The 19,604-nt window shown below is 45.3% G+C and overlaps 1 protein-coding gene across 3 annotated transcripts in view; it reads right to left on the bottom strand.

The window, feature by feature from the left end:
* The window catches only part of MATN2 (matrilin 2), a 163,772-nt gene that overhangs the window by 56,885 nt on the left and 87,283 nt on the right, over positions 1-19,604 (bottom strand). For all 3 annotated transcript variants that reach the window (XM_007457154.1, XM_007457153.1, XM_007457155.1), the window contains exons 5-6: positions 15,600-15,722; positions 2,524-2,646 (exon numbers count right to left, since the gene is read on the bottom strand). In XM_007457154.1, the coding sequence (XP_007457216.1) occupies positions 2,524-2,646; positions 15,600-15,722 (246 nt within the window). The remainder of the gene's footprint in view (positions 1-2,523; positions 2,647-15,599; positions 15,723-19,604) is intronic.

Below are 19,604 nucleotides of genomic sequence, written 5' to 3'. Positions count from 1 at the left end.
CAGGAATGGGGACCCTTCTAGGGGACTCATCTCCCGGAGGCTGATTGCCCAGCACTCTTCTCTGCCCACACACTGGTGGGGGGGCCCACTTCTGGGTCTTGACTCCAACAGGGCCCAGAGACAGCTGAACTGCCAGGCTCCGTGCCTAGCTGGTGAGACCTCACAGCTGGACCAGTCCCTCCCCTGACTTTCAGCTGGAACTCCTCTCCCAGGTCCCCTGCACAGCACTATCTACTTCTAGGATCTCCCTGTCTGTACTGTCCTGGGGCTTGTCATTCTCCACATCCCGTGAGATTCGGGATAGGTGACATGTTGGTGGGGAGGCTCCGGGAACAGGGGCCGGCGGTGAGGTCAGCTGACCCCAGCCAGGGAAGGAGTGCTACAGAGGCAGGAAGGAGACTCTGCAGAGGATACATGTGTCCCTCCAGGCCTCGTCCCAGGGCGGAGCCGCATCCCCACCTCTTCTTATCCAGCTGGCCTCCTCCTTCCCTTAACTCCTACCATGAGTCTTGTCTGTGTCACCCTGGGAGCCTTTGGTCATATAACACCTTGCAGGTGACTGAGCTGCTCTGTGTGGCTTGTGTTCCCAAGCGGCCTGCAGCAGAAGTCTTGAATTTTGACTTTTTTAGGCACTATTAAACTTACCCCAGGCACATGGTATATGCTCAATAGATCCCAATTTAGTCTTTTTGAAGCCAGTGTCATCCCTTCAAGAATTTGCTTGGCACCAGGCCACGTGCTAAATGGTTTAGATGAATTCTCTCATTTAGCCTTCAAGACAACACCATGGAGTAGGCAGTATTATCTCCCCTATTACAGCTGAGGCAACTGAGGCATAACTTGCCCAAGATCATCCAGCAAGGGCTTCCCTGGGGGCGCAGTGGTTGAGAGTCCGCCTGCCGATGCAGGGGACACGGGTTCATGCCCGGGTCCGGGAAGATCCCACATGCCGCGGAGTGGCTGGGCCCGTGAGCCATGGCTGCTGAGCCTGCGTGTCCGGAGCCTGTGCTCCGCAACGGGAGAGGCCACGACAGGGAGAGGCCCGCGTACCGCAACAACAACAAAAAAAAAGATCATCCAGCAAAAACGCAGATGAACTGGGATTTGAACTGCCCTCGGCGGCATGTGGCCTCCCCTTTGATGGACAGAACTGACTCATCAGCCCAGCAGCCACAACTCCCCGAACGCTACCCCAGCCCAGGCCGCTGGCTCATAGCTCGGAATATTCAGAAAGGAAGGGAGCCTAGGAACAGAACAGTCCATTCACTCTTTCTCTTATTCGTTCAATAAGCAACCATAGGCCAGTTGTGGAGATGGGTCTGCCTGGCTGATATTTTTGCACATCTTTCCTCCTCCTGGCCACCTACATCTCACCCTTCTTTACCTGGTGAAGGATGACTCTACCTTCAAGACTCAGCCGAGATATCTCCTCCAGGAAGGACCTGGCCTTATTCATTGCTACTGGCATGTGGTTTGGGGTCCAGAAATGTATGTTTTGACTTCCTGTGCCCCTTACAGTTTTATCTTCCACCCCTGCCTCTAGCTCTGGTGCTTATAAACTGTTGATATGCAGGGACTGAAAAGCAAGTTGGTGTTTCAGGAGTTTTGGGGGGATGCTTTTTAAAAACTATGCAGGCATATCCTGCTTTACATAATAGATGTAGTTAGAAAGGTTGTGGGTACATGAACTTTTTATGAATTGAAATCCTGTTTTCTCACTGACGGATGTTTCAGAGGTGACTTTATTCTAAATTGCTATTAAATGCCACTTTTTAAACGTGCTGGGCCCCAACACTTTAAAAACAAACTTTCTCAAGTGAACCTTTCTATAGGATGATAATTATCCATACACAATCCCTTAAGTGCTCTGACATATCTTTACATTTAAAAGAATGTTTTTGGAATCCTTTTACAAAACGAACGACCACCGTCAGTTTATAAGTTGTTATGGTCAGATTTGGGGAGCTCAAATTAATTCTGATGTGGATGCATATAGTTAAAATAGAACTAAATAGCTCAAACAAAAACTGAGCAGTTCTCTGCAAAAAGCCCTCCACCAACTCCTCCCCCACCCAGGGGCAACCACAGTCAACTCCTTTTGGCTCAGAGATTTCCCTTTACTTGTGTGGAGTCAGAGCTGCAGCCCACAAGCCACAAAGCTTCAGTGAAAGTATTTCTTAAGCCCTGTTAACACTGGTGGGCACAGGCAGGCTGAGCCAGCATGAAGTAAGATGGTCTGATTGTCAGCACGCTCTGTAGATGCTGGTGGAACACTCCGACATGTGGTCTCTGATCAAAGATACATACTGTTGTCAGATGCTGTGAAGGGTGACACTGAGATAGAGTGGGCTACGGTCTTAGGACAAGTTAAGAAAGGCCTGACAACGGAGGAATAGGGCAGAAGGTAAAAGGCCCCCTAACCCCAGCACATAATCCTGTGCTACTCTGTGCTTGGAAGATTTCCTCAGCCACAGTGCTTATAGCAGTAGCATCAAAAAATGTGTGTGTATGTGTGTAACTTACTTGTGCATGTTTTCTTATCCGGGTTAAGAGCAAATCCTTTAGGGCACCGGCAAAAGTAGGAGCTGTCAGTATTTACACACTCATGTTCACATCCATGGTTTTCTGAGGCACAGTAGTCCACAGCTGTAAAGATTAAAACACAGAGTTTAAGTAGAAACACAAACAGAGGTAAAGGGCATTGCAGAATGGAAACATACTTATAATAAATATAAGTAAGGATTAATATTTTTGCCCCCAGAAGAGGATGGATAAATAAATATGAATCTAAAACCTCCCTTCTGAAAAAAAAAATCAGGAGTCTGGATCAGACAATTCATATCAGAAGATACTAAAGAACTTACAGGACTTCCCTGGTGGCTCAGTGGTTAAGAATCCGCCTGCCAGAACTATTTACAATAGCCAGGACATGGAAGCAACCTAAGTGTCCATCGACAGATGAATGGATAAAGAAGATGTGGCACATATATACAATGGAATATTACTCAGCCATAAAAAGAAACGAAATTGAGTTATTTGTAGCGAGGTGGATGGACCTAGAGTCTGTCATACAGAGTGAAGAAAGTCAAAAAGAGGAAAACACATACCGTATGCTAACACATATATATGGAATCTAAAAAGAAAAAAAAAAGGTTCTGAAGAACCTAGGGGCAGGACAGGAATAAAGACACAGGTGTAGAGAATGGACTTGAGGACACGGGGAAGGGGAAGCTGGGATGAAGTGAGAGAGTGGCACGGACATATATATGCTACCAAACGTAAAACAGACAGCTAGTGGGAAGCAGCTGCATAGCACAGGAAGATCAGCTCGGTGCTTTGTGATCACCTAGAGGGGTGGGATAGGGAGGGTGGGTGGGAGACGCAAGAGGGAGGGGGTATGGGGATATATGTATGCATATAGTTGATTCGCTTTGTTATACAGCAGAAACTAACACAACAACATAAAGCAATTATACTCCAACAAAGATGTTAAAAAAAAAGAATCTGCCTGCCAATGCAGGGCACATGGGTCCAAACCCTGGTCTGGGAAGATCACACATGTCGCGAAGCAACTAAGCCCGTGCGCCACAAATACTGAGCCTGCACTTTAGAGCCCGCAAGCCACAACTACTGAGCCCGCATGCCACAACTACTGAAGCCCACGCACCTAGAGCCTGTGCTCCACAACAAGAGAAGCAACCACAATGAGAATCCCGCGCACTGAAACGAAGAGTAGCCCCCTCTCGCTGCAACTAGAGAAAGCCCGCGTGCAGCAATGAAGACCCAACGCAGCCAAAAATAAATAATTAATTTTAAAAAAATCCAATGGTGGCAAGACAGCATGGAAACAGAGTCCGATTATTAACAGTGGGTGGCATTATGAACTGATAAAAATTCTTCTGGAAGGACATTTGACAATATTCACTCTGGAAATGTGGCCCCAAGAAATAATTGAAAAAAAGGAGGAAATTAACTATACAGAATAAGCTATTTGTAGCAGCATTATTTACAGTGACCAAAAAATTAGGAAAATAAGATGAACATTTAATAAGGATAAATGGTTTAGTAAGTTACGAGAAAACGTGCTGGCCTACTTCTCATTAACCCTACAAATATTCACCGAGCACCTACTCTGGGCCTAGCCCTATTTTAGGTGCTAAGGATGGAACAAATAACAAAACAGACAAAAACTCCAGTCCTAGAGAAGCTTCCATTTGGATGGTGGTGGTAGATAAAAAAGAAAATAAACAGGTAAAGAACACAGTCTCTTAGAAGGTGGAGAGTGTTTTGGAGAAAAGTAAAATGGCACAAAGGAACAGAGACTGTGGCAGGGTGGGTGAGAGTGAGGGTATGATGTAATAGCAGTGGTCAGGAAGGTGGCAGTTGGGCAGAGTCTTGAATGAGGTATGGGCCCTGTGGATATCTGGGAGGGAGCGTCCTGGGCAAAGGGAACAACAGCAGGTGCAAAGGCCCAGAGGTGGGAATATGCCTGGTGAGCCGGAGAATCAGCAAAGAGGCCAGAGTGGCTGGAGCAGAGAGGGGTGAGAGGTGAGAACAACTGCAGATCAGGAGGGACCGCAGGGCCAGTGCCAGGACTTTGGCTTTTACTCTGAGTGATTAGGGAGTCTCTGGAGGGTTCTGACCAAAGGAATCAAGAATAGACCATAGCAGGCAAATGTGACAGTAGAAAACCAGCTAGGAGGCTAGTACAATAATCCCAGTCAGGAAGTGGAGGGGCGGGGGGAGGTAAACCAGAACAGTGCAGGAAGGAGGTGGGGCGGAGAGAGAGGGGTGGTTCTCTGGGTTGAGTTGTGTCCCCCTAAAAAGATACCTGTGAATGTGAACTTATTTGGAAATAGGGTCTTTGCAAATACAATCAAGGTCAGATGAGGTCATTAGTCTGGGGCCTAATCCAATATGACTGGTGTCCTTATAGGAAGAGAAGAATGCCACGTGAAGACAGATGGGAGTGACGCAGCTGTAAGCTGAGGAGTGCCGGGGACCAACACCCACCGTCAGAAGCAAGGAAGGGTTCTCCCCTACAAGTCTCAGAGGGGGCATGGTCCTGCCAGCACCTTGATGTCAGACTTCCAGCCCCCAGAGCTAGGAGGCAATACATTTCTGTTGTTTGCAGTCACCTGGTTTGTGATTCTTTGTTGTGGCAGCCCTAGAGAACTGTCAATAATACACCAGGCTGAAAGTGGGGTCAGTAAGATTCCTGTCAGATTAGAGGTGAGGTGAGGGAAAAAGGGAGGGATTAAGGCAGACTCAGGGATGGGGAAGGTGCAGGTTTTGCCAGGGAACGCTCAGGAGTTCCATTTGGGGCAGTAGGTAGTTATTAACATTATAATTCTAACATAACTGTAAAGAGGAAGACAATTACGATTTGGTGAAAGAAGTAGATCTGAAAGTTGTATATTTACAGTGATTACATCCAGGGAAAATATGGCTCTAAGGCAAAACCTGAAAATTAGAAATAAAAATGCTTGCTGTGTAGGCAAGGTAGTAGGATTAAGGATGATATTTTTTTTTCCTTAAAAAATGTTTCTCTCTATATAATGATTTAGGATATCTGAATATCAAAACTTTGTAAATAATAACAAGGAAATGGAACCTGCAAATCAATACACATGCACAATTTAAAAAAGCAAAACCACGCATTGAGAAGATATTACATACTTAACACAGTAATCAAAAGATGCAAGGGAAAAAGCTAAAGATTTTTAAAGGGTAACGACATGTGCTGTGTTTATTCTTTTGCCTCCAGGCTTCATTAAGTTTCTGTTAAGTTATTGTTTTTTTGTAACTTCACTCCCTAAAGAGTTCTAATAGCGCCTCATATTTGTGATTTTAATACACAAGCAATTTTGGTGGGAACAGTGCATTCATACAGTCTTAGGATCTGAATATCATGGACATTAGCCAGTTCCTGGAGTTAAGTCAAAATATAAATTTTGAGCTAGCGCCAGATCCTTCTAAAAGTTAATGTGTCATCTTTCAAGAACCAATGTATCAGGACTTCCCTGGTGGTCCAGTGGTTAAGAGTCCACGCTCCCAGTGCAGGTGGCCTGGGTTCGATCCCTGGTCGGGGAACTAGATCCCACATGCTGCAACTAAGAACCCACATGCTGCAACTAAAAGATCCCACATGGGGCAACGAAGATCCTGCACACGGCAACGAAGATCCCACATGCTGCAACTCAGACGCGGTGCAGCCAAATAAATAAATAAATAAATATTAAAAAAAAAAAAAAAAGAATTACTGTATCATTAAACAAATAACCGGAGACATTGAGGGCACAGATAAAGGATACCAAGCCCTGGCACGTGCCCCAGGCCACATGTCACAGGAGTGGGCTTTGCTGTAGCCCACGCTAACCTGTATTAGCAGGAGACACTCCCCATCTGCAACCTCCTTGTGCTGGGCCTGAGCTGCCATCTTGCAAATCTCCCAACTCCTGATATGGGTGTCTGCTGTCAGTCAGCTGCGCCCACCTCAGGCCACCCACTCGTTAGTATCCCTTCCAAACAGAAGAGCTGCTAATCTACCTGACATCCACGTTCCACGCCCCTGACAGCACCACGATGATGAGTGGGCAGGTCACTGTACCTAAAAGGCTGAAACTCAGACTCTGCCTCTCTCTAGAACTTCCTCTTACACACCATGGGGTATAATCTCTGTGCCCAGCCCTCAGAGAGACACTGGCCCCATATTAGACTGGGGAGAGACTAGAAACTTTGCTTAGGCTTAAAGTCTAAGCCACATACTCCAATCTCGCCATTTTTCCCAGAATGCTCTAGAGCACAGTATCCAAGATTGGATGAGGTATTAATAATGTTGCACAGAAACAGCTCTTTTAATTGATCTCCACTCAACCAACTTCCGATCAATCACTGCTTTTCATGCCCTCTGAAAATATGGGACCTGATGCCCAGAACACGCTAAACGCTCAAGGTTATTGGAACCCCTGTGCTTTCGAATACCTGTGCACTTCTCTTGTTGGCTGGGCTGCATGCTTATTCTCTCTTTCTTTCTTTATTTTTGGCTGCGTTGGGTCTTCGTTGCTGCACGCAGGCTTTCTCTAGTTGCGGCGAGCAGGGGCTACTCTTTGTTGCGGTGCGTGGGCTTCTCATTGCAGTGGCTTCTCTTGTTGTGAAGTACGGGCTCTAGGCACGCAGGCTTCAGTAGTTGTGGCACGTGCACTCAGTAGTTGTGGCTCGCGGGCTCTAGAGCGCAGGCTCAGTAGTTGTGGTGCACGGGCTTAGTTGCTCCGCGGCATGTGGGATCTTCCCAGACCAGGGCTCAAACCCGTGCCCCCTGCACTGGCAGGTGGATTCTTAACCACTGCGCCACCAGGGAAGCCCGAAGTCTTCAAATTCTTGCACCAATTAAAAAGAATCAAAATTGAAAACCATAGACAACACATTATGGGTATGATTTATGCAAGAAAGATCTTTTTAAATCATATATTTTAAAAATGAACTTAAAATTAGTAATTTTTGGAAGAGTAATCAAAAGCAATTTTTATTATAAGTACATTTATGTGTTTTAAAGAAAATTTAAATGCTTAAGGTAGGTTTGGAGATGCATTTTCCATGATTCTGCTCTTTAAATGAAATTTTTCATCTATTAGCCAATCTCACAGGATAAGAAGTTTTCTCCTGGACTTTGATTCTCATGTTGGTTTTGTTTCTAGTGTGCATAGCTCTCTGGGGAACTGAAGGGAAAAGGGGAGATTGGCAAGGCAGGATTCAAGCATTCCTGGGTCCCAAGACCCTGGCCTGTAAAACCTGAAGGTGTCAAACCCCACTTTGATTTGAGGGCCACCCACTGGCTCACTGCCAGGCCTCTGGGGACAGCAGAGAAGGGCATCGTGAGACACGCAAGAGCCCACTTCTGGGCACGTGAACCTAAAAGCTTTCTAAGGGTGAGAGAGTTCCAGTCCGTTCAACTCTGACATCCTTTGCTGCATGTTTTGGGTTCTTTGCATAACCTCCTTGGTTGCCAAATTGTACTTATAAAAAGAGAGGCCAGGGCTTCCCTGGTGGCGCTAGTGGTTGACAGTCCGCCTGCCGATGCAGGGGACACGGGTTCGTGCCCCGGTCCGGGAAGATCCCACATGCGGCGGAGCGGCTGGGCCCGTGAGCCGTGGCCGCTGAGCCTGTGCGTCCGGAGCCTGTGCTCCGCAGCGGGAGAGGCCACAGCAGTGAGAGGCCCGCGTACCGAAAAAAAAAAAAGAGAGGCCAAGTTTAGGGGGCGGATGTATGGAGGTGACTTATGTGTGTAACTCAGAGGGCTGTTGTTCCAAGTCCTCTCCTACTTCAACGAAATCCTTTCCTGGTCATTTTGCCTGAAAATTCTACTCTCTACAACCAGAAAGATTAATTCCTCGGTTGTAGTCCTTCGGCCCTCCAGATCACGAAGTGCTAAGATCTCAGGGTTGGAAGCCAGCCTCGGCCTAACATGTGAGAGAAATTGCTCATCTGTCTCCTAGTCTCTGATTTACAATCTGGTCAGATTCCAAGGTCTCCTCAGCAGGGATCAGTCTGCAAAGAGGATGGCCTTAGAAGAAACAGGATATTTTACAGAGGAATGTTTGGGTTTTTAAGTGTGTTGATGACAGAGTAAGAAAAACCAAATTTGTCATTTAGAGAAATGGCAGAACCAATTTACTTGCTGAGTATATTTAAGACACACTCACAGAGTCAGATTCACAAAACCTCTCTTACCCAGGGCATGACTGAATTCTTACATGTAGGAGTTCAAAACTCAGAGAAAGCTTCCTATTGATTTTGAAAACAATAAGGAAGTGTTCTGGGCTAAATTCTGTCTTCCCACCTTAAATTCATTTGCTGAAGTCCCAACCTCCAGTTGGTCAGATGGTGATTGCGTTTGGAGATAAGGACCTTTAAAGGGTGATTAGGTTAAAATGAGGCCATGAGGGTGGGTCCTAATCCAATCTGACTGGTATCCTTATGAGAAGTGGAAATTTGGACACACACAGAGGCACCAGGCATGCATGGGCACAGAACAAAGACCACATGCAGAAGCAGCAAGCCAAGGAGAGAAACCTCAGAAGAAATCAACCCTGCTGACACCTTGACTTTGGACTTCTAGCCTCCAGAACTGGGAGAAAATAGATTTCTATTGACACTCACTCTGGGGTATTTTGTTATGGCAGCCCTAGCAAACTAAGACAGGGAGAAATCCTTGTACTGGGGGGAGATCATGCTTCAAGCATGAGGAGTAAGCTGAAAATCTGACCTTTCAATACAAAGATTGATCCTCCCATCCCTTGTCGCCAACTTAAATATCAACCATCCCCTTCTCACTGAAGGTGACTGATATAGGAGAATACAGGAGGAAAGCTTTGAGGGCAGCAATAACAGCATGCTAAATCCCCATGTTATGTACCACCATCATTCTGGGTATGGACCTCAATATGATTTTTCAAATGTACCGTATGTTTGATGCATTATTAAATGCAAGCATTCATAAGAAGACAAAAATTCATAAAGGATATAGAAATTCAGATTCAACTGTTTCTCAGTTGACCATGTATAGCACTGTTCCAAGTGCTTCCCATATATTTAAAAAAAAAATTTTATTGGACTGCAGTTGATTTACAATGTTGTGTTAGTTTCAGGTGTACAGCGAAGTGAATCAGTTATACATATACATGTATCCACTCTTTTTTCGATTCTTTCCCCATATAGGTCATTACACAGTATTGAGGCTTCCCATACATTAACGCATTTCACCCTCACAACAACCCTTGGAGATAGGTATTGTTTTCCTCTATTTACAGATGAAGCCACTGAAACAGAGAGGTCAAGAGACCTATAAAATGTGATGACGATAGTACCTGCCTCAAAGGATTGTTGCAATTATAAGTAAAAGTTTTCAAACAGGTCCTAGGATTTAGTAACATTAAAGAACTATAGACTATATTTTTATCACCCTGCCTCCCTAATCAGATAAGGTTGAATTTGGGAGTAAAGAGATACCTTAATTCTACTCAGTTGTTCCACAACCGTTTACTGAGCAATTACTATGTGTCAGGCATTGCGCTAAATCCTGGATGGTAATGACAAGCAAATAGCATCTTAAGATGGTAAGACATCTTTTTTTTTCCTTGAATTTTATATGTATGTATGTATATATTATATATGTATATGTCAATCCCAATCGCCCAATTCATCAACAACACCACCCCCCATCCCCCACCGCTTTCCCCCCTTGGTGTCCATATGTTTGTTCTCTACATCTGTGTCTCAATTTCTGTCCTGCAAACCGGTTAAGATGGTAAGACATCTTTGAAGATGTCTTTGAAGAAAGGCAGGAAGGAGAAGCCAGGCTTTTAGCTGTGATTACCTCCAGGAAGTGAAATTGAGGAGTAATGTCTTTCAGGTTTTGATTTTATACACATCTGTACTCTGACTTTTTTTTTTAATAAGCAAAGGTTGACTTTGTAATTTAAAAACCAATGAAGTGGAAAAGTTTTTTTTTTTTAAAAGAAACATGAATAGTTGAGATTGCGATCACTCAATCTCAGTCAATGATTCAAGAAAAACATTTTGCAAGTCTACTCTGTGAAAGATGAAAAGTATAGGAATTGGTTTCTGCCCCCCATGGGTTTACAATCTGCTTGGGCAGGTAAGATTCAAACAGGACCAAAGCTACCCCCAAAAGACAAGGCAGTCAGTAAACGTCGGGAGAGCAAGTTCAGCAAAAAATTTACCCTCAAAGATAGAGCTAAATGGTCTTTGAAAAAATGTACAGTTTTGGATGGAAATTAACACAGCTTTAGTGGAAGCTGATGGATTACAAACACCATGACTCAACTAAAGCAAAACGAGGACTTCCGTTAGTCGGTAATCCACTCGACCACCTGAATGTTGAAACAAATTCAGTTCTAACCAGAGTTAAATGAGCAATTAGGGAAATGGGACTCTAGCACTTGAAGTTAAAGTTCCACTAACTCAAAAGTGTGGAAATGTTGGCTAAAAGGTCCTCGGTCTGGCTAAGAATTGAATTTTCATGTGGTCACAGTCATAATTCTGGGCTGTCAAAGTACTCCCATGGGGTCCATTCACCAGTAGCTGGTCATGGTGAATTTCTACCAAACTTCTTTAAATGAAGAGATTAGACTTGCTATCCCTACTTTCTCCCCCCCTCCCCCCTCCCCCTAGAAATCTGTCCTTTTACCCCACCCCTCTTGATCATTATCAATGGCCTCCTGGTCATTTCTGTGTCCCTAAGGTCTAGCAGAGTGCCTGGTAGAGTCTGGAAATGTCTGCTGAGATGAATCAATGACTCAACTCAATGGCTTTTTATCTAAGTTCTGTTCCATTTGGCCTCGCTGGGGCATGACACTAATATTGACCTGGCCTAGAAATTCTCTTTCCCATCATATTCCATGACGTCTGGTTCTCTCGCCCACCTCTCCCCAACTCCTCCATCCCCACCTTAGGCGGTTCCTTCATGGATATTCTTCCTGCCTCACATCTCCCTCCTGCTTCCCGCATGTGGCTGCAGCCCAAGGCTCAGGCTTCACTGTCTCCTAAGGCCACACTTCATGGCATCCAGGAGATGATGATGATAATAATATGTGTTACAATAATAACAACAGTAATAACAACAATTGTCTAATGTGTATTGGGAACTTTACTCGTTATCTTATTATTATTTTTTGTGTGTGTGGTACGTGGGCCTCTCACCGCTGTGGCCTCTCCCGCTGCGGAGCACAGGCTCTGGACGCGCAGGCTTAGCGGCCATGGCTCACGGGTCCAGCCGCTCCGCGGCACGTGGGATCCTCCCGGACCGGGGCACGAACCCGTGTCCCCTGCATCGGCAGGCGGACTCTCAACCACTGCGCCACCAGGGAAGCCCCACTCGTTATCTTATTTAATCCCACAAACTCTATGATGTAGGTATTTTTACTCTATGTTATAGATGAGAAAACCAAGGCTCAGAAATAAAATAACACATGACTAGCAAGTAGCAGAACTGGGATTTGAGCCCAGGTCTCGCTGTATTGAAGGTCCAAAACAAACACATAAGTGAACACTGGAAATGGAAATTAAAATCCAGAAGGGAATGGACGGCGCTGCCTCCTGCCTGCACCACTGGTTCTACCCTCTCCCTGCGGCGTTAGCGCTGCCTCTGCTCCCTCTCGACGTGTCCTTGTAGGTGTCCCATCTCAGCTTCAAACCCACTGTGTCTACAACTCCTCATTATCTTTTCTAAAAATCCCATCCCTCTTTCATCACTGTTGCCATCACTCTCAGAGTCATGGAGGCTCAAACCCAGCAGTCGATTGTGACTTTTCCTCTCCCTCTTTATTCAGCGCACCTCCTCTCATTCCTCACCCCTTCCTTCTCTCTTCATTTCTATGCTCGCTACTCAAGTCTGGCTCTTGTCACCCCTCACCAGAGGGCTTCCATAGTCTCCTAACTGGTCTTTGCAGCCCTCCCTATCTTCCCCCTGGAATCCATCCTGCCCTCTACCACGAGATTAAGGCTTTGCCTTTATCAGTCCCACTTAAAAACCCTTTAGCGTCTCTTTTTCAGAGATAAAGTCCAGACCCTTCAGCCTGGTTTTCAAAGCCCTGTGTACTCTGGTTCCACCTGCTGTCTTCAACCTCACCTCCTACTTCTCACCTGCAGGAATTCTCTGCTTCAACAGAGGCAGTCTCCTCAACTGCTGAACTCAGGTTGGCCTTAACTAGGGTGAGCCTATACTTTCGCGTTCAGACTGGAGCCCCCCTGAAAGAGAAAGGGAGTGTTCTTGAGAAGTGAGCCAACAGCCGTAACCTGGTGTATCTGTGGGGAGGAAGGTGATCTCCGCGTCTTACCCTTCCGCCATCTTCCTCCCGATCTCCAACAGCCATAAACTGGGACCCTCCTGGATTAACTGGGATCACGGTTCCCCACATTCATACCATTCTCTGCCCATCTACATACAGGCCACTCAGACCAGGGGCTAATGGAATGCTTCCAGGGTCCCTAACAGTCTCTGTTTCTCCTCTAAGTTTCTTGCTCTAAGTCTGATACCTGGAGTCTCCATCTTGACAAGTCCCTTCGGACTGATGTCTTCAGGTTAGGCTGCCGGTTTAGCTTTCAATTTGGTGGCTGGTCACTGTGACCGTCTCTCCCGATCCACCGGCTCTCTACCTGGCCCTCCCAGCCCGGTCTCAGTCCGTACCTCTACACTGTCACTGCCCTCATGTCTCCCCTTGCCTTAGACATCTGTCCCATTGCTACCCTTCCTTCCTCACCCAGATGTTCCCCCACACTAGCCATGATGAGTCTGCCCCTCTTCTCTGACCTCCTGTGGCCTCTATTACCTCCATCATTTGCTTTGCACTCAGCACAGCCCCATCGAGCAGCAGCTGACATTTTGGAAGTTTGTTCGGTCTCCCTAACCAAAGCAACTGGCCACAAAGGTCCAGGGCCACTTAATCATCTGACTCCCAGCCTCTAACAGGTCAGGCATTTGGTGGAAGAGGATGAGAATAAGAACATCTGATGCATCAGGCCGGGGTCACGCACAGTCTCTCCCAGTTTCCCATCCTTCAGCTTGAAGCCCTGCTCTAAGGAAGGCAGACATTCTTACACACTGACAGCGGCAGCAAAAGCAACACGCATCTCTAATAAACACGGCCCACGCCAGCTCCCCGGCAACCGCGGCGTTTCTCCTCATGCTTGTTGCTCTTCGGTAAATGTCAAACTCCAGAAGTTTCAGCAAAACCCTTAGAGACTCAAAGGCTGGCTACTACAGAGGACCGTTAGGCAATTATTTGGCAACACCCAGAGACCTGGGCTCCCCACTGCCTTCCAGTTTCCCGAGGGCCAAGGCTGGTCTCCTGCCCCAGCCACGGCCCCTAATGCCCCTGGCCCCGCCAGCTCCCCGTCACTCACACAAGCTCTGGGCCCTCCCTGTTCCTTCTCTCACCCTAATTCACCAGACACCCTCAACCTGTATCCTGTAGCTCAGCCACTGGCCTGACTTCCAACTGATTTCCTTCTGACACAACAGCACCCAAAGTTTCTCCCCATTTAACAACTGGTAAGGGAAAAATATATATGTAAAACAAAATAGAGAGTATGACCTCATTTTGGTAAACATTAACAAAATGTTTAGAAGTAGATATTTATGTGGGGAAAGGTCTGGCAGAAAATACAACAAGCTATTAATAGTGCTTTTCTCATCTGTTTTAAGTTCCTCAATGAAAACAGATTACTTGCATAATAAAAAGTAATGAAGAAAAAAAAAAAGCTGGTGTTTCCGCATTGGCTTCTTTTTTGCCAGTGTTAATGGATGTGGTACCCTGCTACCTATCACGGTCACGACCCACAGAATAAGGGGGAAAAAACAACGCAGGCTTAGGAGACCGATTCCATTTGTGGACATCTGATGAGGGCCATTTTAATCTCCATCAGTGTGTAAAAACAAACAAACAAACCCATTTTATTCTCATCATCACCTGCAAAGAACAGGCCCCACCTGCACTTTTGTTTTGTTGCTTTTTCCTTTCCCATCCTCAGCTAAGAATCACAGTGTGCTGGAAAGCGTAAGTTCTATGTGCAAAAAAATCATCATTGACTGTTTGTGGGAAGCAAAACAGAACAGGTCCTCTGAAAACAACAGAATGTGGAACAGGACATGTAGGATTCAGAGTTAGAAAATGAAGGTTCCAGTTCTGATGTCAGTCAAGTCCTTTTCCTTCCTTTCCTTATGGATGTTCTGCCTCATAAGTATCCAGCTCAGTTTACTGAGCACCTACTATTTGCTAGGCACTGTTTGTTGGTGGAAAGATAAATGAGGCTGTGCAAGTTTAAAGGGCTTTGCAGACAAACTGGGAGGTGCCACATGCATCTTAGGGATTCAATGGTCTGCCCTGCAGGTGCCGATGAAAACCGTTATCCATCACCGAAGAAATTAGATGCCATCCCCCCACCTCTCACTGGCCCTCGCAATGTGGAGTTGCCGCTCAATGGGAAACCGCTCAGCTGATTGTGAGAGCCAGTGCCTGTAGTTCCGAGCACTGCCTTTGAGACTGCTTACCCAGGACCAGCGTTTGAGGCTGCTATTTGTTTTCTCTGACCCTGGTGTCTCACTACACACAGCTGGCCTCTTACACCTGGCGGTCACTGGGGCCTGTCACTGAACTGCAGATCCGTACTTAGAAGGAAGGCTGCCTGCCTCTTCGAGGTGCCACTCAGCCACCTTACCCACCACCAACTGGACCTCATGTATAACACGAGAGCTATACTGAAGTCAGGCCAGCCCAGACATACCTTCCAAACTGAATGAAAATCCGCCCGGTCCTTTCCGAGGGAATCAGTAAGGGACAATTTTGTTTACATAGATTATCATAAATATGCCTTTTGCTGAGGATCCAGAATGAGAAAATGCTAACCTCAGCCACAAACGAAGTCTTTAAAGTTCAAATTCTGACTAACAACTAGACCAGAGAACTTGGATCACTTTGTTGAAACTCAAAGGAGAGCAATTGGATATGTGGGCACCCCCCTCCCTTCTTACTAGCTTCTCTTGTGCTTCCCCATCAAGCACGGCTGGGTGGGATACTCACCCACACACCGTTTCCCGTCCTCGGCCAGGGTGTAGCCACTGTAGCACTGGCAGACAAAGGAGCCCAGCAGGTTCACGCAGAGCTGCTCGCAGCCGTGGTCCTCCGCTGCACACAGGTCCTGGACTGGGGCAAAGCCATACCATTAGAACATGGCTCTCGAGGAGGTGACCCTCGGTGACCCTCGGCCATCAACAAGCAACTCTACAGCACTTGTCAAAATAACCTTTAGGGCTTCCCTGGTGGCGCAGTGGTTAAGAATCCACCTGCCAATGCAGGGGACACGGGTTCGAGCCCTGCTCCGGGAAGATCCCACACGCTGCTAGAGCAACTAAGCCCGTGCGCCACAACTACTGAGCCTGCGCTCTAGAGCCCGTGAGCCACAACTACTGAAGCCCGCGTGCCTAGAGCCCGTCCTCCACAACAAGAGAAGGCAACGCAATGAGAAGCCCGCGCACCACAATGAAGAGGAGGCCCCGCCCATCACAACTAGAGAAAGCCCACGCAGCAACGAAGACCCAACGCAGCCAAAAATCAATAAGTATTAATTTAAAAAAATAACCTTTAAAAACACTGAAAACATTATAAGATCATAGTGGAAAATCTGGGAAACAGAAAAAAATAGAAAAGAAAATTCACCTGTAATCCCCCACCTGCAGTCCTACCATCCAGAGGCCACCGCTGTTAACACTCGGGTGTGTTTCTATGTATATAGAAAAACTCATTTTTCAAAGTTGGAATTATTCATCTCTATTAAATGCATTAAATAATTTAAAATTAACATCAATTTGTGGGACTTCCCTGGTGGTCCAGTGGTTAAGACTCGGTGCTCCCAACACAGGGGACATGGGTTCGATCCCTGTTCAGGGAACTAGATTCCACATGCCGGAACTAAAAGAGCCCCATGCCACAACTAAAGATCCTGCACGAGGCAACGAAGATCCTGCGTGCCGCACCCAAGGCCCAGTGCAGCCAAATAAATTAATTAATTAAAAAACCCCACGAATTTGTATTTTTCCCATCTCAATGAAAGTGTTCTGAAAACATCTGGATGGTTCTTGAGGACTGAAGTTATCACAAGCAGGTATTTGCGCTTGTCTGCATCAAGTACCATTCCTATTCTTTGAGAACTAAAAGGCTTTGTCATCAGAGTCTCACCAAGGTACACACCGATATACACAGTCTCACCAAGGTAATCTGGTGCTGTCTTTGACATTCTGCAGAAGCTGAGAGAAAGCACAGTGAAAAGATCTGCTACTCCACCAAAAACATGGCAGGTCTAGAAGAGCCCCTTATTCCCAAGTCTGCGTTAGTCTCTTTGGACATACTTTTCCTCATTCCATTTCTCTATCAGAAGGACCTTTCAAAATCCTCTTTGTGCTCTACTTATTCATCCCATAAATGAGGAAAATGGGAAGCCAAAGGAGGTTAGGTAGAGGTAACAAAGATTACTAGGGAGAAATGAATGTATGGCTATTAACAATTCTATTTTGGTCAAATATTTATTAGTGCTGGGCCCTGGCTGTTTACTCAAATGCAATGTAAGAACACATTCACAGCAGTGCATTTACTGCCGTGGAACTAAGAAGCTATCAGAGGATGAAACGGTTAAAGGCATTTTCACTCCATCACCGACTCAGTGTCTCCTTTGAAGAAACAGGCTGCCATGATGGCATTACTTCTCAGCAAGGAGAACGGCTTGGTTCCATAACTAGCTCTTTGAGTGACTTTACCATTAAAGTTGGAGAAAATCAAAGAGCATTAAAGGGATTGAATGTATTAAAAATTGTTTTCCTCTGGTTAAAAGTTACCACTATGACAGCTATGGTAAAAACTTAATACATAGAAAGCTGGATTAATCCCTGAAGCCAGTGGCTACGCTTTAATGTAATCTCCTAGGTCTTTGAGTTTTATAGTTTATTATGCTTTTAGATAATTATAACATATCAAATTGATAAAAAAGATAAAAGCTGATATATTCATCACCTCTATCAAATGAGTTAAATTTTTTTTAAAAAATAAAAGCTACATCATAAGATTAAAAAACATTTAGGTCTAAGATTGCACAAAGAAGGATTCTGGTTTTAAAATGCTAAAAGAATTATTTTCATTCCCAAATCCATAAAGTGGATGAAAAAATTATAGACGCAAATTCCTCCCTTACCAGTCTATTTCTGTCTTATATTTCCAACTGGGAACTCCAACTGAGATTTCCCATGGATCCAGATATACGGAAAATAGCAAGAATCAGAAAAAACTTCAGCTCATGCAAAAATCATGGTGAATAATTAAAGAGTGACAAAATTTACCGTTAGTTACAAGCTGAAGCCAGAGACCTAAGAAAAATCTGAATCATCAGATACTTTTCATTTATTCAGTCAATGAAGCACCTAGTTTATCCCAGGCACTGGGGATATAGTGGTGAACCAAACAGATAAAGAGGTTCCTGCCGACACACAGCTGGTACTCTAAGGGTTAGTAATGTGAAGTTCTAGGAAGAGCATTTCTGATAAAAACTCAGAAGTGGAATTTATCCAAAGACAAACAAAAACACTAATTCAAAAAGATATATGCACCCCTATGTTCATTGAAGCATTATTTACAATAGCCAAGATATGGCAGCAACCTAAGTGTCCATCAACAGATGAATGGATAAAGAAGATGTGCTACATATAATCAATGAAATGTTACTCAGCCATAAAAAAAAGAATGAAATTTTGCCATTTGTGACAACATGGATGAACCTTGAGGGTATTATGTTAAGTGAAATAAGTCAGACAGAGAGAGACAGATACCTATGATCTCACTTATATGTGGAATCTAAAAAACAAAACAAGTGAACAAGCATAACAAAACAGAAACAGACTCATGAATACAGAGAACAAACTGGTGGTTGCCAGAGGGGACGGGTTAAGGATATGAATGAAATAGGTAAAGGGGATTAAGAGGTACAAACTTCCAGCTATAAAATAAATAAGTCACAGGGACGTAATGTACACATAGGGAATATAATCAATAATACTGTAACAACTTTGTATGGTGACAGATGGTAACTGGACTTATTGTGATGATTATTTCAAAAAGTATATAATGAAAATGTAAAATACTGAATCACTACATTGTACACCTGAAACTAACACTGGATGTAAAGAGTGTTTCTGACTGAAAGAACAGTGAATGCAAAGGTCCTTAGGTAGAACAAACTAGCCCCATTTGAGGACTGGGAAGCCCACAGTAGCTATCAGATGCATCCTAAATAACTAAAATACAAAACAGAACATGCTAGAAATCCAGAAGAGAGGTGCTGCCAATACAGTGGGAGTTCAGAACGGGGATGGATTACTGCCAGCCAAGGCTGGATCCATCAGAAAAGGCTGGCAGGCAAGAGGGAGAGAATGGAGAAAGGGAAATGGACCCAGGGCTGAGGGAACAGTAAATGTGCAGAAACAGAGGAAAGCAGGACAGGCATGGTAGCTGAATTCCACTCTGGGAATTCCAAGGAAAGTAGCAGGAGGGAGCATCGGAAGGACAATTGACACCAGATGGCAGAGGGCCTGGAATCAGGCTGCGTGGTCTGAACTGTGCTCAGCGGGCAGTGGGGACCACTCAAGGTAAAAGCCTTAAAAAGGGACATGGGCCATTTTACCTGAGCTGTGCTTTGGAAGGATAATTCTGGTTGCATCACAGTTTCTTTTAGCTCTGGGAAATATAAAGGACTTCTAGAACAGATAAATGAAAATCACTGCTTTGGGAACAGCGGTAGTGTTCTGAATTCCAAGCCAAAGTAGCTTGGGTTTGCTTGCACGTTGATGGGAAAATCAACCTCTTGACAGGAGGACCTTCAGTTGATCTTCAGAGCTCTTGGCCCCGCCCATCGGCTGTCAGCGCATGTCCGCGCACCCCTGCACTTCTCCTGGCATGTATCACAATGTTAATCACATAGGTTTATGTAGAGTGATGTATTTACTGTATCTCCCTTGCTAGGCTCCCTAACTGGGAGAAGAGCGT

This window comes from Lipotes vexillifer, unplaced genomic scaffold (genome assembly GCF_000442215.2).
Source record: "Lipotes vexillifer unplaced genomic scaffold, Lipotes_vexillifer_v1.1 scaffold376, whole genome shotgun sequence".
NCBI classification, from domain to species: domain Eukaryota; kingdom Metazoa; phylum Chordata; class Mammalia; order Artiodactyla; family Lipotidae; genus Lipotes; species Lipotes vexillifer.
This window is presented reverse-complemented; position numbering and strand designations above follow the sequence as displayed.